This window comes from Zeugodacus cucurbitae, chromosome 6 (genome assembly GCF_028554725.1).
Source record: "Zeugodacus cucurbitae isolate PBARC_wt_2022May chromosome 6, idZeuCucr1.2, whole genome shotgun sequence".
Classification (NCBI taxonomy): Eukaryota; Metazoa; Arthropoda; class Insecta; order Diptera; family Tephritidae; genus Zeugodacus; species Zeugodacus cucurbitae.
Genome location: NC_071671.1, coordinates 67,643,206 through 67,658,297, shown reverse-complemented (window position 1 = coordinate 67,658,297; position 15,092 = coordinate 67,643,206). Strand labels below are relative to the sequence as shown.

Below are 15,092 nucleotides of genomic sequence, written 5' to 3'. Positions count from 1 at the left end.
AAGCGTTTAGGTGGTGTTGTTAACATGTGGTTTCGTTTCAATATTTTTTGGGAAAATATTTTCAGAATTGGAATGTTTTTGTGTAATGGAAGTGAAAATATACTTAATCTCGAACGTGAAGTGTATCATGTATCATGTAATTACAATTATTTTTTAAAAACCATATCAAAAGGACCCTTCATTTAAACCACCATATTTACAGTAAAGCACCGACTTCAACATCCGTTCAACATTGCATGCAATCAAAAATCATAATAAGGTTGTTCGAATCAAAATTCTTAGAAAGATGAGGTTATTTTCCCAGTAGAATCAAATACTCTCAATTTTCCCTAACCTAACCTAATATCTATCGAGTACAAGCGATATAAAGCGATCCAATACCATAGTATGCCTCGCCGTGTCGTTGGTTTCAAATATTTATCACAATCTCTCACAACCGGCGTCATCGTACTCCCGTACAATTGATTCCCACTGTCTGGTAGGCCGTTGCACACCTCGTGAGGTGTAAGCTGATACAGTAAAGTACATGCGTGAGAGCAACACTATTCTTTTATTTTTACAGGAGTGCTATTGTTGATTGTTTTTGTTTTGGCATTCACACTAACCGTAATTTATCCCATATTTCCTGCGTCAGCGGCAATTACTCTCCAAACGCCTATGCTACAGTTAAAATGAGAGTCATTAGAAATGGAGCTTTTGGTTCATGATTGCCGCTGCAAAATAATTTTCACAAAAAGCGCTTGCTTGTTTTGATAAAAGCTCTACCGGAAGAACAAAGTTTGTTTAACTTGATTAATAAATTACAATATGTAATTTTTTGTTGTTGCCAAATTTTATAAAATATTCCCTAGTGCATAAATATACTTATTTTATGGTTACAAGTAAAATAATAGTCCTTCTTCTATATTTTATCCGAGAAGTGGATGGATTATTTTTGTGCGACACAAGTTTTTCAACTCTCTCAACTGCGACGTTATTTTTTTGATAGGAAATCAAACCGCGCATATCAACAAAAATTACCCAGTAACAACGTCTATCTCTATAATATAAAAATGAATCGCAAAATGTGTTGCTAAGCGAATAACTCAAGAACAGCTGAACCGATTTCGCTAATTCTTTTTTGCAATGCTTCTTAAAGTACAAGGATGGTTCTTACGGAGAGAAAAATTAACAAATTCCTTAAAAAGTCTAAAATCCACACTTTTCTAATCTCCCATACAAACTACTCTACAAATATAAAAATGAATTGCTGTTCGTTAGTCTCGCAAAAAGTTGAGAACGGTCACACCGATCTGGCTAATTTTAGTCTCGAAAAATTCTAGCAAGCCCAAGAAAGGTTTAGAAAGTAAGTAAATATGGAAAAATTGCGAGGAAGATAATAAGAGAGTTTTATTTGAATTGACAACAAAAATACAAAATAAAATAAAACAAAAAATAATAATATTTTGAAGGTTGTCATTGTTGCTTTGTTTTGTCATTTCTCAAATGTATAAGGTTGTGCCGATATCCCAAAACAATTTGTAACCAATAAGGAATGGCTAAGTTCGGGTGCAATCGAACATTTTAAACTCTCGCAATTTATTGCTATATATTTTTTAAGATAACACACAATCTGACCTATATATTCGGCATATAATCCAGTAGAAAATCATCAAGGTTAAATTGCATATTCGGCTTTGAAATTACTCATAAATTGCAAATCAATGATAAACCAGTCTGCAAAATCGCCAAAAATAGCAATATAGCGAAGATTTTCCAGATATTCAAGAAGTCGCTGGAAGCACTGCACTGGTCTTTAAAGGATTTACGCGACAACTAAAACGTTTTTGTTAGAGACATGATTCTGTGGGCAGGTGATTTACGACAGACCATTCCAATTATTCCTGGATCAAATGTTGCTGACGAACTAATCGCATGGCTAAATCTAATTTGTGGCGACACATAAAGAATCGCGAATTAACAACTAATATACGAGGGATTTCGAAACAATATCAAATTGCGATTGTGGAAGCAGTTGGAAATGGTAGCGTCCAAGTTGACACCTCGATGGATTAATAACATGAAACCACAATATGAAAACCATAAATGACTATTTGTGGTAAAAAACAAAGAGCTCGGTGATCTTAATGCTACAATTTAGAATTTCCTTTCAGGAGAGTTGACACAGCTACAAACCAGTATGTCCCACAGACTATTTAAAATTGCCTCGACCATCCCCACTCACTTGCAATTAAAAGAAGCGTGGGTTGACTTCAATATTTCTCGACTTTTCAATATAACAAGACTGGCTGTGAAGAAGGTAATCAGTATAGTCATCGAAGCCAAATTTGAGCCAACTTTGAAATATGCTCATTTGTTACATACTTCAATATACAATTACAATTCAAATTATAACAAATTATGATGATTTACGATTCTCTGTATTGAAAAATTTACTAATTTAATGTATACCTTAGCCACAAAAACGTGTGGCCGGGTCTGTTAGTTTTGTATATATATACATATAGAAGCTTCATATGAGCACAATGTATATGTAAAATCGCGCAAACTGCGATAAACAATGATTTGCAATTTTTGTGCTCTCACAAAACAAATTACTGCGAAGCACCCTTGTAAGAAAATCTTAACGAAGAAAGCGCTAGCGAAAGTTTACTAGTATTCACACAAATAATGGCCTGACATGTGTCAAATATGTATATAAATGAACGTAAAATGAATTCTAACAATTTGATTTCTCGGTTTTCATAATATACTTTTTATATATAAAAAAAACTTGGGGAAAAGTAATGAAGAATATGTGTCAGAAATATGTATGTTGATAGAGCTTTTCCTAGAAGCATTGAGCGATAGATTGCTTCAGAATATTACTAAGTGCATAATCAGAAAAACGGCTGCACATCGAATATAACATATTTATTTACAATTAATTATAATTACAGCTTATCATCATATTATATTCATGCACGACAGAATGTTGAATAAAATGGGTTGGGTTACTCTTAGTCACAACTAAATACATATGTATTTATTTTCTTATTTAAGCCTAACTTCATTGTCACTTAACATCTTCACTAGATATTATATGAAGCTTTTCTACTTTTTTGCGAGGTGTCTCTTAAAGCTAGCCGATTTTAATAAATAGCCTAATTAACACGGAATTACTTACAGCTGAATTCAACATGTCGTGGGCGGCAATAGCTTTCAACATTTTAACATATATATAAATAAAATAATATATTTCTATAAATAAATTTATTATCAGCTTGTTATCTATTAAAACGTTTTCAGCCTTATCTATTTATGCATGTGTACATTTTAGTAAGACTTTAAGAAATCACATATATAATTTAATTGATGTTTCCGATTGGCAAAGAACCTTCTAAGAACATTTAAAATTTTTATTTATACATACAAATCTCTGGTAACAGTTGGTAGAGACTAAATAGCTTCCCATTCAAGTAAATACTCACATAGTACTTCTACTTCTAATTTATTAAAATCTAAGTATGCATATATTATATAGATTTTATATGTCTTAATGATATTATTAATAAAAAGAAATTTCTAATTAAATTTTATAAAGCGAAGCCCTTCAAAATTACCTAATCCTAAACTCTTTTCCAAAGGTTAACATTATATAAGCAAATAGATATAAGTTCCGGTTTCCATCTTGATTATTATTTCTCCATAAATTTTATATAGAAAAGGGAGAGTATTATAATGTAATCGAAATCTTGTCAGTAGTTGTGAAATTTTGTAGACAAAGTTTTTCCCACAGGGAACTTAAAAGTATTAATTAACGACAATCGGCATACATGCTTGTGATATCGCCTACAACACTGTAAAAATGCTGGACCCTGCGTTGTGGAGTACTCTGAAATATGGTCCGCTGTAAGGCAGTAATGGACCAACTCATGTCTCTAGAGCATCAAATTGTTACACGAACTGCACAAACGAACATGGCTCACAAAACTCGTGTTTTACGATCGTAATCAATGTTAAAATTCCAAAATTTAATGAATCAAGTTACAAAAAGAAGTATTTTTGAATGTAATATTTCATAAATACTCGAAGAATGATTTCAGAGTATGGCCACCAAAACAATTTCCAATGACGATGGAGTAATCTGAAGTTATAAAGATTTTAAGTAGTAGTCTTCCCTAGGAATCACAAAGCTAAATGCTCCACACATTTTATATAAACTGTAATGGAACATGGAGCACTCTCTCATTCATGCGGAGTAGTTTTTCCATGCATGCATGGAGAACTTACCAGTTTTGGAGGGTTATTTTGTCATTTTGAGTGCACAAATATAATATCAAAAAGTATGACGTGATCGGTCTCTCTTCACCATTCAGACGAACTCCACGGCCGAGGGTATAAATAGCATCGTCGGCATTAACTTGTGTAAGTTGGTTGAAACTCGTTACCGGCTAAACAGTTAATTTGTATATTTCAACGTTGAACAAAAACTTAATTGAAAATGGGCAAACTTGTTTTGTACGGTATAGATCCCAGCCCACCAGTGCGCAGCGTACTATTGACATTGAATGCGTTGGATTTACCATACGAATATAAAGTTGTCGATTTATTTGCCAAAGGTAATAGATCGGATGAATATCTGAAAATTAATCCAGCCGGTACGGTGCCAGCATTAGTGGATGACGGTCATGCCATTTCGGATTCACATGCTATCAATGCTTACTTGGCTAACAAATATGGCAAAGACGACTCCCTCTACCCAAAAGATTTGCTGAAGCGTGCAGTTGTCGATCACCGTTTGTACTTTGACACGGGTGTAGCCTTTGAACGCGCCCTACGTGGTACCACAAAACCGATTCTTTTCAACAATGAAACGAATGTGCCGCAACAAAAAATCGATGAAATCGCTGAAGTGTATGCTACAGTAAACAAGTTCCTGCAGGATCATCCCTATGTTGCCGGCGACAACCTCACCATTGCCGATTTATCGCTGATCTCATCGATCTCCTCATTGCAGGTATATTTAGAGAGTGATGCCGTTAAGTATCCAAATTTGGTGGCATGGATCAAACGCTTGGAGCAGTTACCCTACTATGAGAAGGCGAACGGCAAAGGGCTTCAACAATTTAAAGATTTGCTTAAGTCGAAGAATATAAAAATCGTATCTTAAAGCAAAAAGATATTAAAATTAATTTGTAAAATTTGTTTTTGATATTAAACTCATATAAAATGATGTATAATGTGAAAAGGCACGACTGAAAATATACACGTAATTATTGGACATACATATAAATGTTAGTATGTACATATATTGTATAAATAAATATGTAATAGAAAACTGAAAACGTATTAAGGCGGCGCAATAATTATCATTTAATCGTTAGTAAATGGTAAAAAAGTTAGTAAAAAGTTAGTTAAAAAGTTAGTAAATGGTAAAAAAGCAAACTGATCAAAAGCTTAGATATGAAATGCTACATCATCATGATAAGTGGGACATGGGAGGACCACTCAACTCTAGGTGATCATTACAATCATTAATGACAATATAGCTAGCCGGTTGTCGCTTGTTGAGTACCGGTCTTTTTAAACCTTTTCTCCTCTCCACCGTGTGTTATTTTGCTTCGTCATGTAATATTTTGTAGTAGGAAATCTGAGCAGTCCTAATGTAGTACCACTGCATAAACAGCTACCTAAGCTTTTAAAAGCGTTAGCCTTGTAAGAGCTTAATTAACTATGTAGATATGTACATATTGATAATTCATATATTGCTTATATAATTTAATATGACGTGATCTAGTAACCGTTAGTTAGCGTTTTTTCACTTGATAAAAAAATATATTAGTTCGTTTCTAAGGCAAAACGACAAACCCCTTATATATATTTATAATAAAGCTAAATTCTTGCCCATAACGTTAAACTACATCTGTAAAGAACACCCTTTATATACACAAGTTCGTAAATATGTTGAAGAGAAATTAACGATCCTATAAGCGTTAAGCTTCTTCAAATCGGTACTAAACCCATCATTCTTACATTTATTCGCTTTTATTTTTTTTTATCAAACAAGCTTCTCAACTCTCTTAATAGTGCCGTTAATTTTCTTGCAGGAAATATACGCGTGCCGCATACTCTTCGTTTAAAACGCCCAAAATTATGTCCAAATAATATTTAGGGTATTCACAAGGTGTCATATTGTGTCATATCGTCATATTGTCATATTTTTTTAACTTAACATAACTTCGACGAAGAACCGGTTTTTTTGGGTCGGTCAGTGGTCGGTTTTGCTCGTGCCCTTCTGCCCAAACACTTCTCAACCGATTTATACCGCAGATTGTATATATCTGGAAAACACGGACATATATCTGGTTTTGGCCTCAGCAAAAATCGCTATGATTAAGTGTAGAAATATGACAAAATATGACATACAACAGTTAAGAGTGCTCACAAGTGTCGTATTTTTAAGAATATTAAAATATGACATAAGACATACAACAAAGCTTGTGAATTGCCTAATTGTGTGTGTTATCTAAGAGTGTAATGTATAATAAACAATGATTTGCAATTTTTTGGCTCTCGAGAGCACCCTTGTAAGAAAAATATAATGTAAAAATGTAGAGTGTCAGCGAAAGATCCTACATTGTCTTATCTTACTTACAGAACAAAATAGAAAATCATTAGTGTCCTAATATGCGACTAATCTTATATATAAATCGCCGTAATAGGTCCATACCTTTTTAGCACACAATGAGAAGATATTTAATAATCATATTTGAAAGCCAGGTGAATAAAATAGTCTAGCTTTTATGACTGTGCCACTGGCACCTTAAGTCTCGCTATCTTTTTGAGAGTTGCCTCTTGATGCTTATCGATTGATTCAGAATTACACACAGTTGCATGTTGAAAAAAATGCCCACAAATGTCACAGCGTTTGATATGCTTCTCTAACTAAAATAATATTTTTTTGTTATCTATTAGCACAATGTCGGCCTTATCTACTTATGTATGTATGTATAAAATTTAGTTAAAACTCAATTATATAATAGAGACCTTCTAAGAACAATTGACCTTTTCCTTTATTCATAAAATTTTCTAGTATCATACGCATAGCAATAACCAAATATTAATTAATTTCCCTTTCGAGTAAATACTTACTTACTTCTACTTTTTACTTATTAACTACTTATTTACTAAGTTCTTAGTTTATATCATAAAGAATAGTATTATTATTATGTTCTTAAGACTCAATTATTATTATTAATATCAAGGAATTCCTAATTAAAGTGTATTTTATAAAGTAAAAGATTACTTTATTTAACAATAGATTGGATCACAAGTTCTCAATTCCAACTTGATTATTATTTTATCGATAGATTTTGTGAAAAACTTAATGGAAAATAGTGTGAATTGCAATTTATCCATGTTGTTTCAATGACATCGAAATCTGGCCAGTAATTGTGAAATTTTGTATACAAAGTTTTTCCTACAGGGAATTCGTAAATCGTAATCAATGACTATCGTCATACATGCTTGTGATATCTGTCTACAACATGGTAAAAATATTGGACCATGTGTTGTGGAGTACTCTACAATATGGTCCACTGTAAGGCAGTTATGGTCCAACTCGAGTCTATACAGCGCGGCATTCCTACATGATCACAGCTCGTGTTTTACGACGTAAAAACATTAAAATTTCAAAATTTAATAAATTAAGGTAGAAGAAGAAGTAGTTTCGAAAGTTATATTCCACAAATACTTGAAGGAGTAGTGATTTCAGAATGGTTACCAAAGAAATTTCCAATGGGATGGAGTACTTTAAAGTTATCAAGATTTTAAGTAGTTGTCTTGCACAAGGGCATCACACTCTCTCATCCATGTGGAGTAGATTTTTCATGCATGCACGGGGAACACACACTGCTTTTGGGGGGTTATTTTACTATTTTGGGTATACAAATACAACAAAAATACGTATGACGTGGTCGGTCTCTCTTCTCCATGCAGACGATCTCCACTGCTGGCGGTATAATTAGCTAATCACCACTAAATTTGGCAAGTTTGTTGTAAATTTCATTGTTAAAAAGAAATTGAAAATGGGAAAAATTGTGTTGTATGGTTTGGACCCCAGCCCACCAGCCGGGACGGTACCGGCACTATTGGATGACGGTCATGCCATTTCGGATTCACACGCCATCAACGCTTACTTGGCAAGCAAATATGGTAAAGACGACTCCCTCTACCCGAAAGATCTGCTAAAGCGTGCGGTTGTCGATCACCGTTTGTACTTTGACACGGGTGTAGTCTTTGAACGTGCCCTACGTGCAACAACACTACCTATTTTCCTGAATAATGAAACAGATGTGCCGCAAAAAAAGATCGATGAAATCGCTGAAGTGTATGCTACAGTGAATAAGTTCTTGGAGGACCATCCCTATGTTGCCGGTGATAACCTCACTATTGCGGATCTATCGCTGATTTCATCGATCTCCACTCTGCAGGTGTATTTAGAGAGCGATGCCGTTAATTATCCAAATTTGTTTGCGTGGATCAAACGCTTGGAGCAGCTGCCCTACTATGAGGAAGCGAACGGCAAAGGGCTTAAACAATTAACTGATATGCTTAAGGAGAAGAATATAAAAATCGTCCCTTAAACAGACCTTCCACAGTCGTATTTCTGTTTGTTCTGTGCGTCGAACAATCGAATTACATTTGACCACTATCGAGTACAAACATTTCTTGCGAACATCATTTGTAAAACGTGTAAACATTTCAGTATTTTCAATCTAGTAAAACTTTTGCCAAATAAGGTTCGTTCGATCATTGAAATCAATTGTCGAATATTTTCGCTCGAACACAGACAAGATAGAATAATTTCTATTTTCTCGAACAAAATTGAAAATTCGAACACTGCCATCAATTATGAAAATTAATTTGTAGAAACGACCACATTCGACTGTGAATGGACTGCTTTAATTATTGCAATATGTTATTTAATTTGTAAAATGTGTTTCTGATATTTAATTTATGTATATAAAAACATGTATAATGTGAAAATCCACGGCTGAAAATATACATATATGAACATGCACATATGCATATATGTATGTATGTTTATGTATATTTCAAATAAATACCTAATAGAAATCTGAAGAGTGTTGGAGTGGGTTATTTTTAGATGGCAGATTGAGAATTAAATTAGACGTTAGCAAATGATAAAGTGTAACTTAATGAAAAGCTCACATATAAAAACGTTACATCATCACAATACTAGTGGGTGGGTCTCTCAACTGTGGGTGATCTTTATAAACTTTAGGTAATAGGTTTTTTCTCCACTCCACCGCGTAGTTTTGTGGTAAACTAATTTGGACATTTTATTTCACAAATTCTCTCCGTTCTTTCCAAATTCAGGAATATATCATAGAAAATATACATCTGTTTGACTTCACATTTTCAGATAATACATTTTAATATATGTACATTCAGACAACAAGCTAAATATAAGTGATAAAATTTAAAATTAGTATGACAACATTAAATCGCATATGACATATCAGAAGATAAATTCAGCCTAATTGTATATGTCAAACTATATTATTTTTACCGCTCCACAACATAACTGTCTATATTATAAAATGCGATCAACCCTAATGTTCTACTACATATGCAGGTAATGAAACTTTTAAGCGTCGGTGTTGTCTGAGCTTAATTAACTATTTAGATATTAAAATGTATATACATAAATATTATAGTTATTTGAAATGATCTGGCCATTAATTATAATTTTTACTATTTAACGGAAAAATACACTAATTCGTGACGTCAGTAAAGAAAATGCTTTGTCTACAATTTGTATGAAAATGTCGAAATATATTGCCTCTATCCCCATCTAATCGTATTGCCTATTAAATTATGGGGCAAAATTATTGTTATACTACGTTGGGACCGACATTGAAAACATGTTTTCATTGAAAAAATGGGGTTTCGTTCGAAAACTTGTGTTTTCATCCATGCAAAATCTGTCATACGAAACACAGTTTTCGCTGAAAACTTACATTCCACTCATTATAATCGATGTCTGCTCTAGTTTAGTCGATATTATTGGAAGACATATTTTGCCAGCTCTAAATTGTCATTTGATATTGTAAACAAATTCCACTACTTTGTCAAAATCATTGAGAAACAGAAATAAAAATAAGAAAAAAAGGGCTAAGTTCTCGTGTGACCGTACATTTTATACTCTCGCCATTTATTTGTTTAATGTTATTAAGCGCGTTTTCTTTTCTCAAATTTTATATTCAACATTATACACATGTTGCATTACCTTTTTGAATGTGCTCCATTTTTTACAAAGAAAGAACAAAAAAAATTTCACCCTATTATGCTGGTCATCTCTCACTGATAATTTGATAACTAGAGTAAAGGGCAGAATAAATTCAAAAATTTTTTTTGCGAAAAAGCGCTTTAAAAGTACATGCAACTCGACTCATGTATTGGGCACACAGTCCACTAGGAAACAAAAATCATTATATGAAAGATGGTGTAATTCCTGAAGTTTCATTAATATATAAGAAGTTTTACTCAAGTAAACGCTTGTACGGACAGACGGATTTTAACTCGTTGTCTTTTCAAGAGGTTTTCAATGTCATTCCGAACGTTATATTAAGGTGTTTACGAGTTCACGTGCAAACCGACACTACAAGCGGAATCTACTTTTAAAGAACCTTTTATATGTTCTTCGAAATATATATTTTTTATTAGTATTTCAGAAGAGCTTTTTACCGCTTTTGTGAAACTTTGCATTAACGCTGACACTTCATTATCTAAAATATTACAGTTATATTAAGCTTTTTTTGTATACTTATATGCACGTTACATATCTACACAACATATAAAATATCAATTACATAGTTCAATTTCTCGGAAATTGAATACAGCTGCAACCATTGTAAGAATTTCAAAATTGAATAAATTGTCTAATTTTTAACGTGTTGGTGTCATGGCAAACCGCTCAACGCTCATTTTTTTATACGCTCGCAACATGTTGCACAGAGTATGTAATTGAATATCAGAACCTCAGCTGGCTTTATATCGCAAATAGACATTTTTTCCTGGCATTGATTGGCCTTATGCTCTTCAAGAAACCAGAGGAACTAAAAAGAAGAATATTGTTAAATTTGGGTACTTCCGTAGTCCACATATGCATATTTCAATGATTTTCGAACTTCCGCTCGATTTGCTATCGTATATATCGATTTCTATATATGATCTCTTGGTTATGCCAATATTGTGTGAAGTCCGTTAATGAATTATTTCAGTCTCTATATACTAAATTTAAGAATTTTCGTTATTTTAGTGGACTTTACGTCGAATATATCAGTTGGTCTGTGGGATATCTTAATTGTATTATGTAATTCAGTTTAATGCCAAAAATAAATGATAGCGGTTGAGATCTGCCCCCGACAACTAGATATCCAATACAGAATTATAGATTTGCCAAAATATTTCCACAGCTTTTGTACTTTGCAGATTGCTAGAGTTTATACTGTTCGGCAGCATCAGAAATTGCGATACCTTACTTGTTGCTTCTGAAAACCACTCGATGCTGGCAATCAGAGTTGTGTGTTCATTTCATTGATAAGTACTGAGAAATCAAATAAATGAAAACAACTCAACAATTGCATGTTCGATGATCTTCTTGCAGCAGATTAGACGAATAACTTTTTGAAAATCTATTCTGTAGAGGCAATTCAAAAGTAAAGTGAAGCTTTAAGGCCGCTTGGATTTAGCTGAAAGTGTTTCAGCGATGTTGCAATGATCCACAAACAAAGTGTTTAAGAAAATAACCGATATTTTCCGATAACTATGCACATATGTATGTATATCGAGGAATATTACCTTTAGATTGACTCTTGCTGTAGTGATAACAAAGCCTATGAGCGTCACTCCGTAGTGATTGCTGTTGATGCGCCCACATCCGATTGGGTCATGCGCGAAGTCGTAGACCCAAATTATATATTTTAATATGCATATTGCCCAACCGTATTGTAATATTATAATTACATGTACCCCGTTATTTTGCAATGGCTACTCTTTATAGGATTTAAACCAATTAACACAGTTTGCATAACGATCATCGTGTAAATAGCTCTGCCACTGATTGCTATTTATATTAAATAGAATATAAAGGTGTCTCAGATAAGATAAGATCTCAAGTATTTATTTGCACATCATTTTTGTTTTGCTTTTGTTGTTTTTTTTTTTTGCATGCGCACTTATCAAAGAAGTAATTCATATTGAGGGTGAGCTATTTACTTAATCAAGACAATATTAATTATTTTAGAACTCAGATATGCGAGTAGTATCTAAATAAATTAATGTACGTCCAAAATGCAATAAATTTAATGCAAATCTGTCGTATTGTGTTTACAATATTTAATTATATAGTAAAACACACGATTTTCAGACGACTCAGAGAGGGCTTATGTTTCATAATAATATTTAAATAATCAGTAATGCTTATTTGAATAATTTATAATAAATAAGGAACGTATTCGTAGGGAATTAAATGAATTAGATAGTCAGCTTCCGATCGAAACGGTTTTCTAACCACAAATATGTACAAAGCGTTCTCGGGACATAATTCTGTAGCACGAAATCATAAAAAATCGAATCATCGAAATCGATTAAAACAATGTATCACGATACAAATCAATAAAAAAGTTGGCTTATTGCAGGAATAGGACATCGAATTATGAATACTTGCTCATCCAACATATTCCCGGATATGACTCCACGATTTTTTTTTCAGTTCTCAAGCCTCAATAAAATGATCGCTCAAAGGAAATTCAACAACAATGAAGAGATAATTGACGAGATTGAGGTCAATTTCATTGAAGCGATAGGTTCATGGTACTACAAAAATTAGAATGGAAAAGATGGAGATATCAGTATCAGTGGTATTTTCAATAATAAAATTAAAATTTTTTGTCTCAATTACTCATCGATCTATAATTGTATTTCGTTAATTTGTCTACCGTCCAGAGAACTGCCGATTGTAGAATCCCTGTAGTTTTTTATTGACAGTCGCGGGAACACTTTCTCTTTTTTTTTGTGGTTTTTATTCTACTATTGACTATTTGTTAATTATCAGATTTTTCTAATTATCATTACTCCATTCAGATACTAGAATTCTCAATGTGAACTAATTACACTTCTTAGAAATGAAGTGATTAACAGTTAATACTTGATTTTTTAGGTGACAAGCTCGTATTAACTAAGTGTTCGTTGTAAATTTATCAGTTCAATATAAAATATATATTTATAAAAGCGTATATGTGTCAACATTATACTAGCGTATGTCTAAGTATGCGCTTAGTATGTACGTATGTACAACATTTTAAGCTACAAAATAAACAAAGTCCAAAATGCTCCGATGAAAACAAAAGCGAACGCGCTTCCACTGTCTCAGTTAAGCACCGGTCGCCAGCCGAAACGGATGAAATCTAGCAGTCAAGCATTTACATAAATAAATTCGACCAAAATGGGCAAGCTAGTGTTGTATGGCGTGGAGCCAAGCCCACCGGTGCGCGCTTGTAAAATGACCCTGGCAGCGTTGGGTCTACAATACGAATACAAATTAGTCAAACTGCTTGAGGGCGAGCACAAAACGGCCGAGTATTTACGAAAGAACCCGCAGCATACGGTGCCACTGCTGGAGGACGATGGCCAGTACATCTGGGATTCGCATGCGATAATGGCATATCTGGTACGTCGCTATGGTAAGGACGATTCGCTTTATCCCAAGGACTTCATCAAACGTGCGCTGGTCGATCAGCGGCTTCACTTCGAAACGGGTGTACTGTTTCAAGGCTGTTTACGTAACATAGCTTTGCCGCTGTTCTATGGCAAAGAGATCGAAGTAGCACGTGCTAAAATCGATGCTATTTATGAAGCTTACGACTTTCTCGAGACCTTTCTGGGCGAACAACCCTACCTATGTGGTCCAAGCATAACGCTGGCCGACTTCAGTAACATCTCAACCGTAACCAGTCTGCTTGACTTGGCGCCCATCGATGCGGCTAAGTATCCGAAACTGAAAGCTTGGATCGCTCGCATGAGCCAGATCCCCAACTATAATAAATTAAACGGTTATGGCGCTCAAATGCTTGTCGATATGTTTAAGGAGAAAATCCAAAGGATTGTATAAACGAAATGTGTGGACTTACATGAAATTGTTGTGATTTGAAGTGGAATAAATAAATGAATGTTAAGCGTGTAAATTTGGAGATTTGTGATTTAATAGGCTAATGTATGAGATCAGATAATGATAAGTACGGGTGTGATTATTAAGCGTGATCATATTTACTTGAATTGTTTATGGTTGTTGTATATGAGTTTTATGATGGTGTGATAGCTTTAAGAACTGAAGCTCCGGAAATTTTCCGATAATTAACAACTGTTAGGACAGTTTTTAAATTCGTGGCTTCTTAGTTTGACACCTGCAATGACTTTTAGGGTTGTGGTTAGAATTTTCTGTTACCAGTTTTGAACCGGTTGATTTGGGGGAAAGTTCAAAACGGCATATATCAAAGTAATGAAATTTTTGTTTTGGCAATTAACAAAAGCAATGTTTAGAATTAAAAAAAAAAAACATAAACAATATTCTGGGCATTTTACAAACCATCCATAAATATAATATCAAAAAAATTCTTCGAGATAAAGTTTTATGAAGAGAATATTTAGAAAAATAATTTTGTTTTTAAACACTTTTCAGCAGAATTACCCTCTTATCATATTCAAGCAACAAACATTTACTTGATCTAGTAAAAAATAGATCACCAAGCCTTTGGCAGCAGAAATGTATACAATTTATGGAGCTATAAACTCTATATATATGTATGTATGTATCAGCGAGGTAATGAAATCAATTTGTACTGTTTGAAGATGAACACTGATAGTGATTTCATAATTTCAATTCATTTCAAGCAATACAATATGATCGCACTTACATTAAATGACTGGGATTAAAATTGTATAAAAACATAGCGATAAGGAATTAATATATATTTTATATAAATACATACACACATTATAATACCTGACACTTACTGATTTAT

At 33.4% G+C, this 15,092-nt stretch overlaps 3 protein-coding genes across 3 annotated transcripts; all 3 read left to right on the top strand.

Annotated features, from left to right (window-relative positions):
- The first annotated feature begins 4,397 nt into the window (after positions 1-4,397).
- Positions 4,398-5,331, top strand: LOC105212122 (glutathione S-transferase 1-like). The gene has a single exon (XM_011183908.2). It carries the CDS (start codon positions 4,484-4,486, stop codon positions 5,150-5,152), a length of 669 nt encoding a protein of 222 aa, XP_011182210.1. The 5' UTR covers positions 4,398-4,483; the 3' UTR covers positions 5,153-5,331.
- A 2,723-nt stretch (positions 5,332-8,054) lies between these two features.
- On the top strand, positions 8,055-8,972 carry LOC105212121 (glutathione S-transferase 1-like). Its single transcript, XM_011183907.3, has one exon. It carries the CDS (start codon positions 8,070-8,072, stop codon positions 8,625-8,627), a length of 558 nt encoding a protein of 185 aa, XP_011182209.2. The 5' UTR covers positions 8,055-8,069; the 3' UTR covers positions 8,628-8,972.
- Positions 8,973-13,426: 4,454 nt separating this feature from the next.
- On the top strand, positions 13,427-14,255 carry LOC105212119 (glutathione S-transferase 1-like). Its single transcript, XM_011183906.2, has one exon. It carries the CDS (start codon positions 13,517-13,519, stop codon positions 14,180-14,182), a length of 666 nt encoding a protein of 221 aa, XP_011182208.1. The 5' UTR covers positions 13,427-13,516; the 3' UTR covers positions 14,183-14,255.
- Positions 14,256-15,092: the final 837 nt, after the last annotated feature.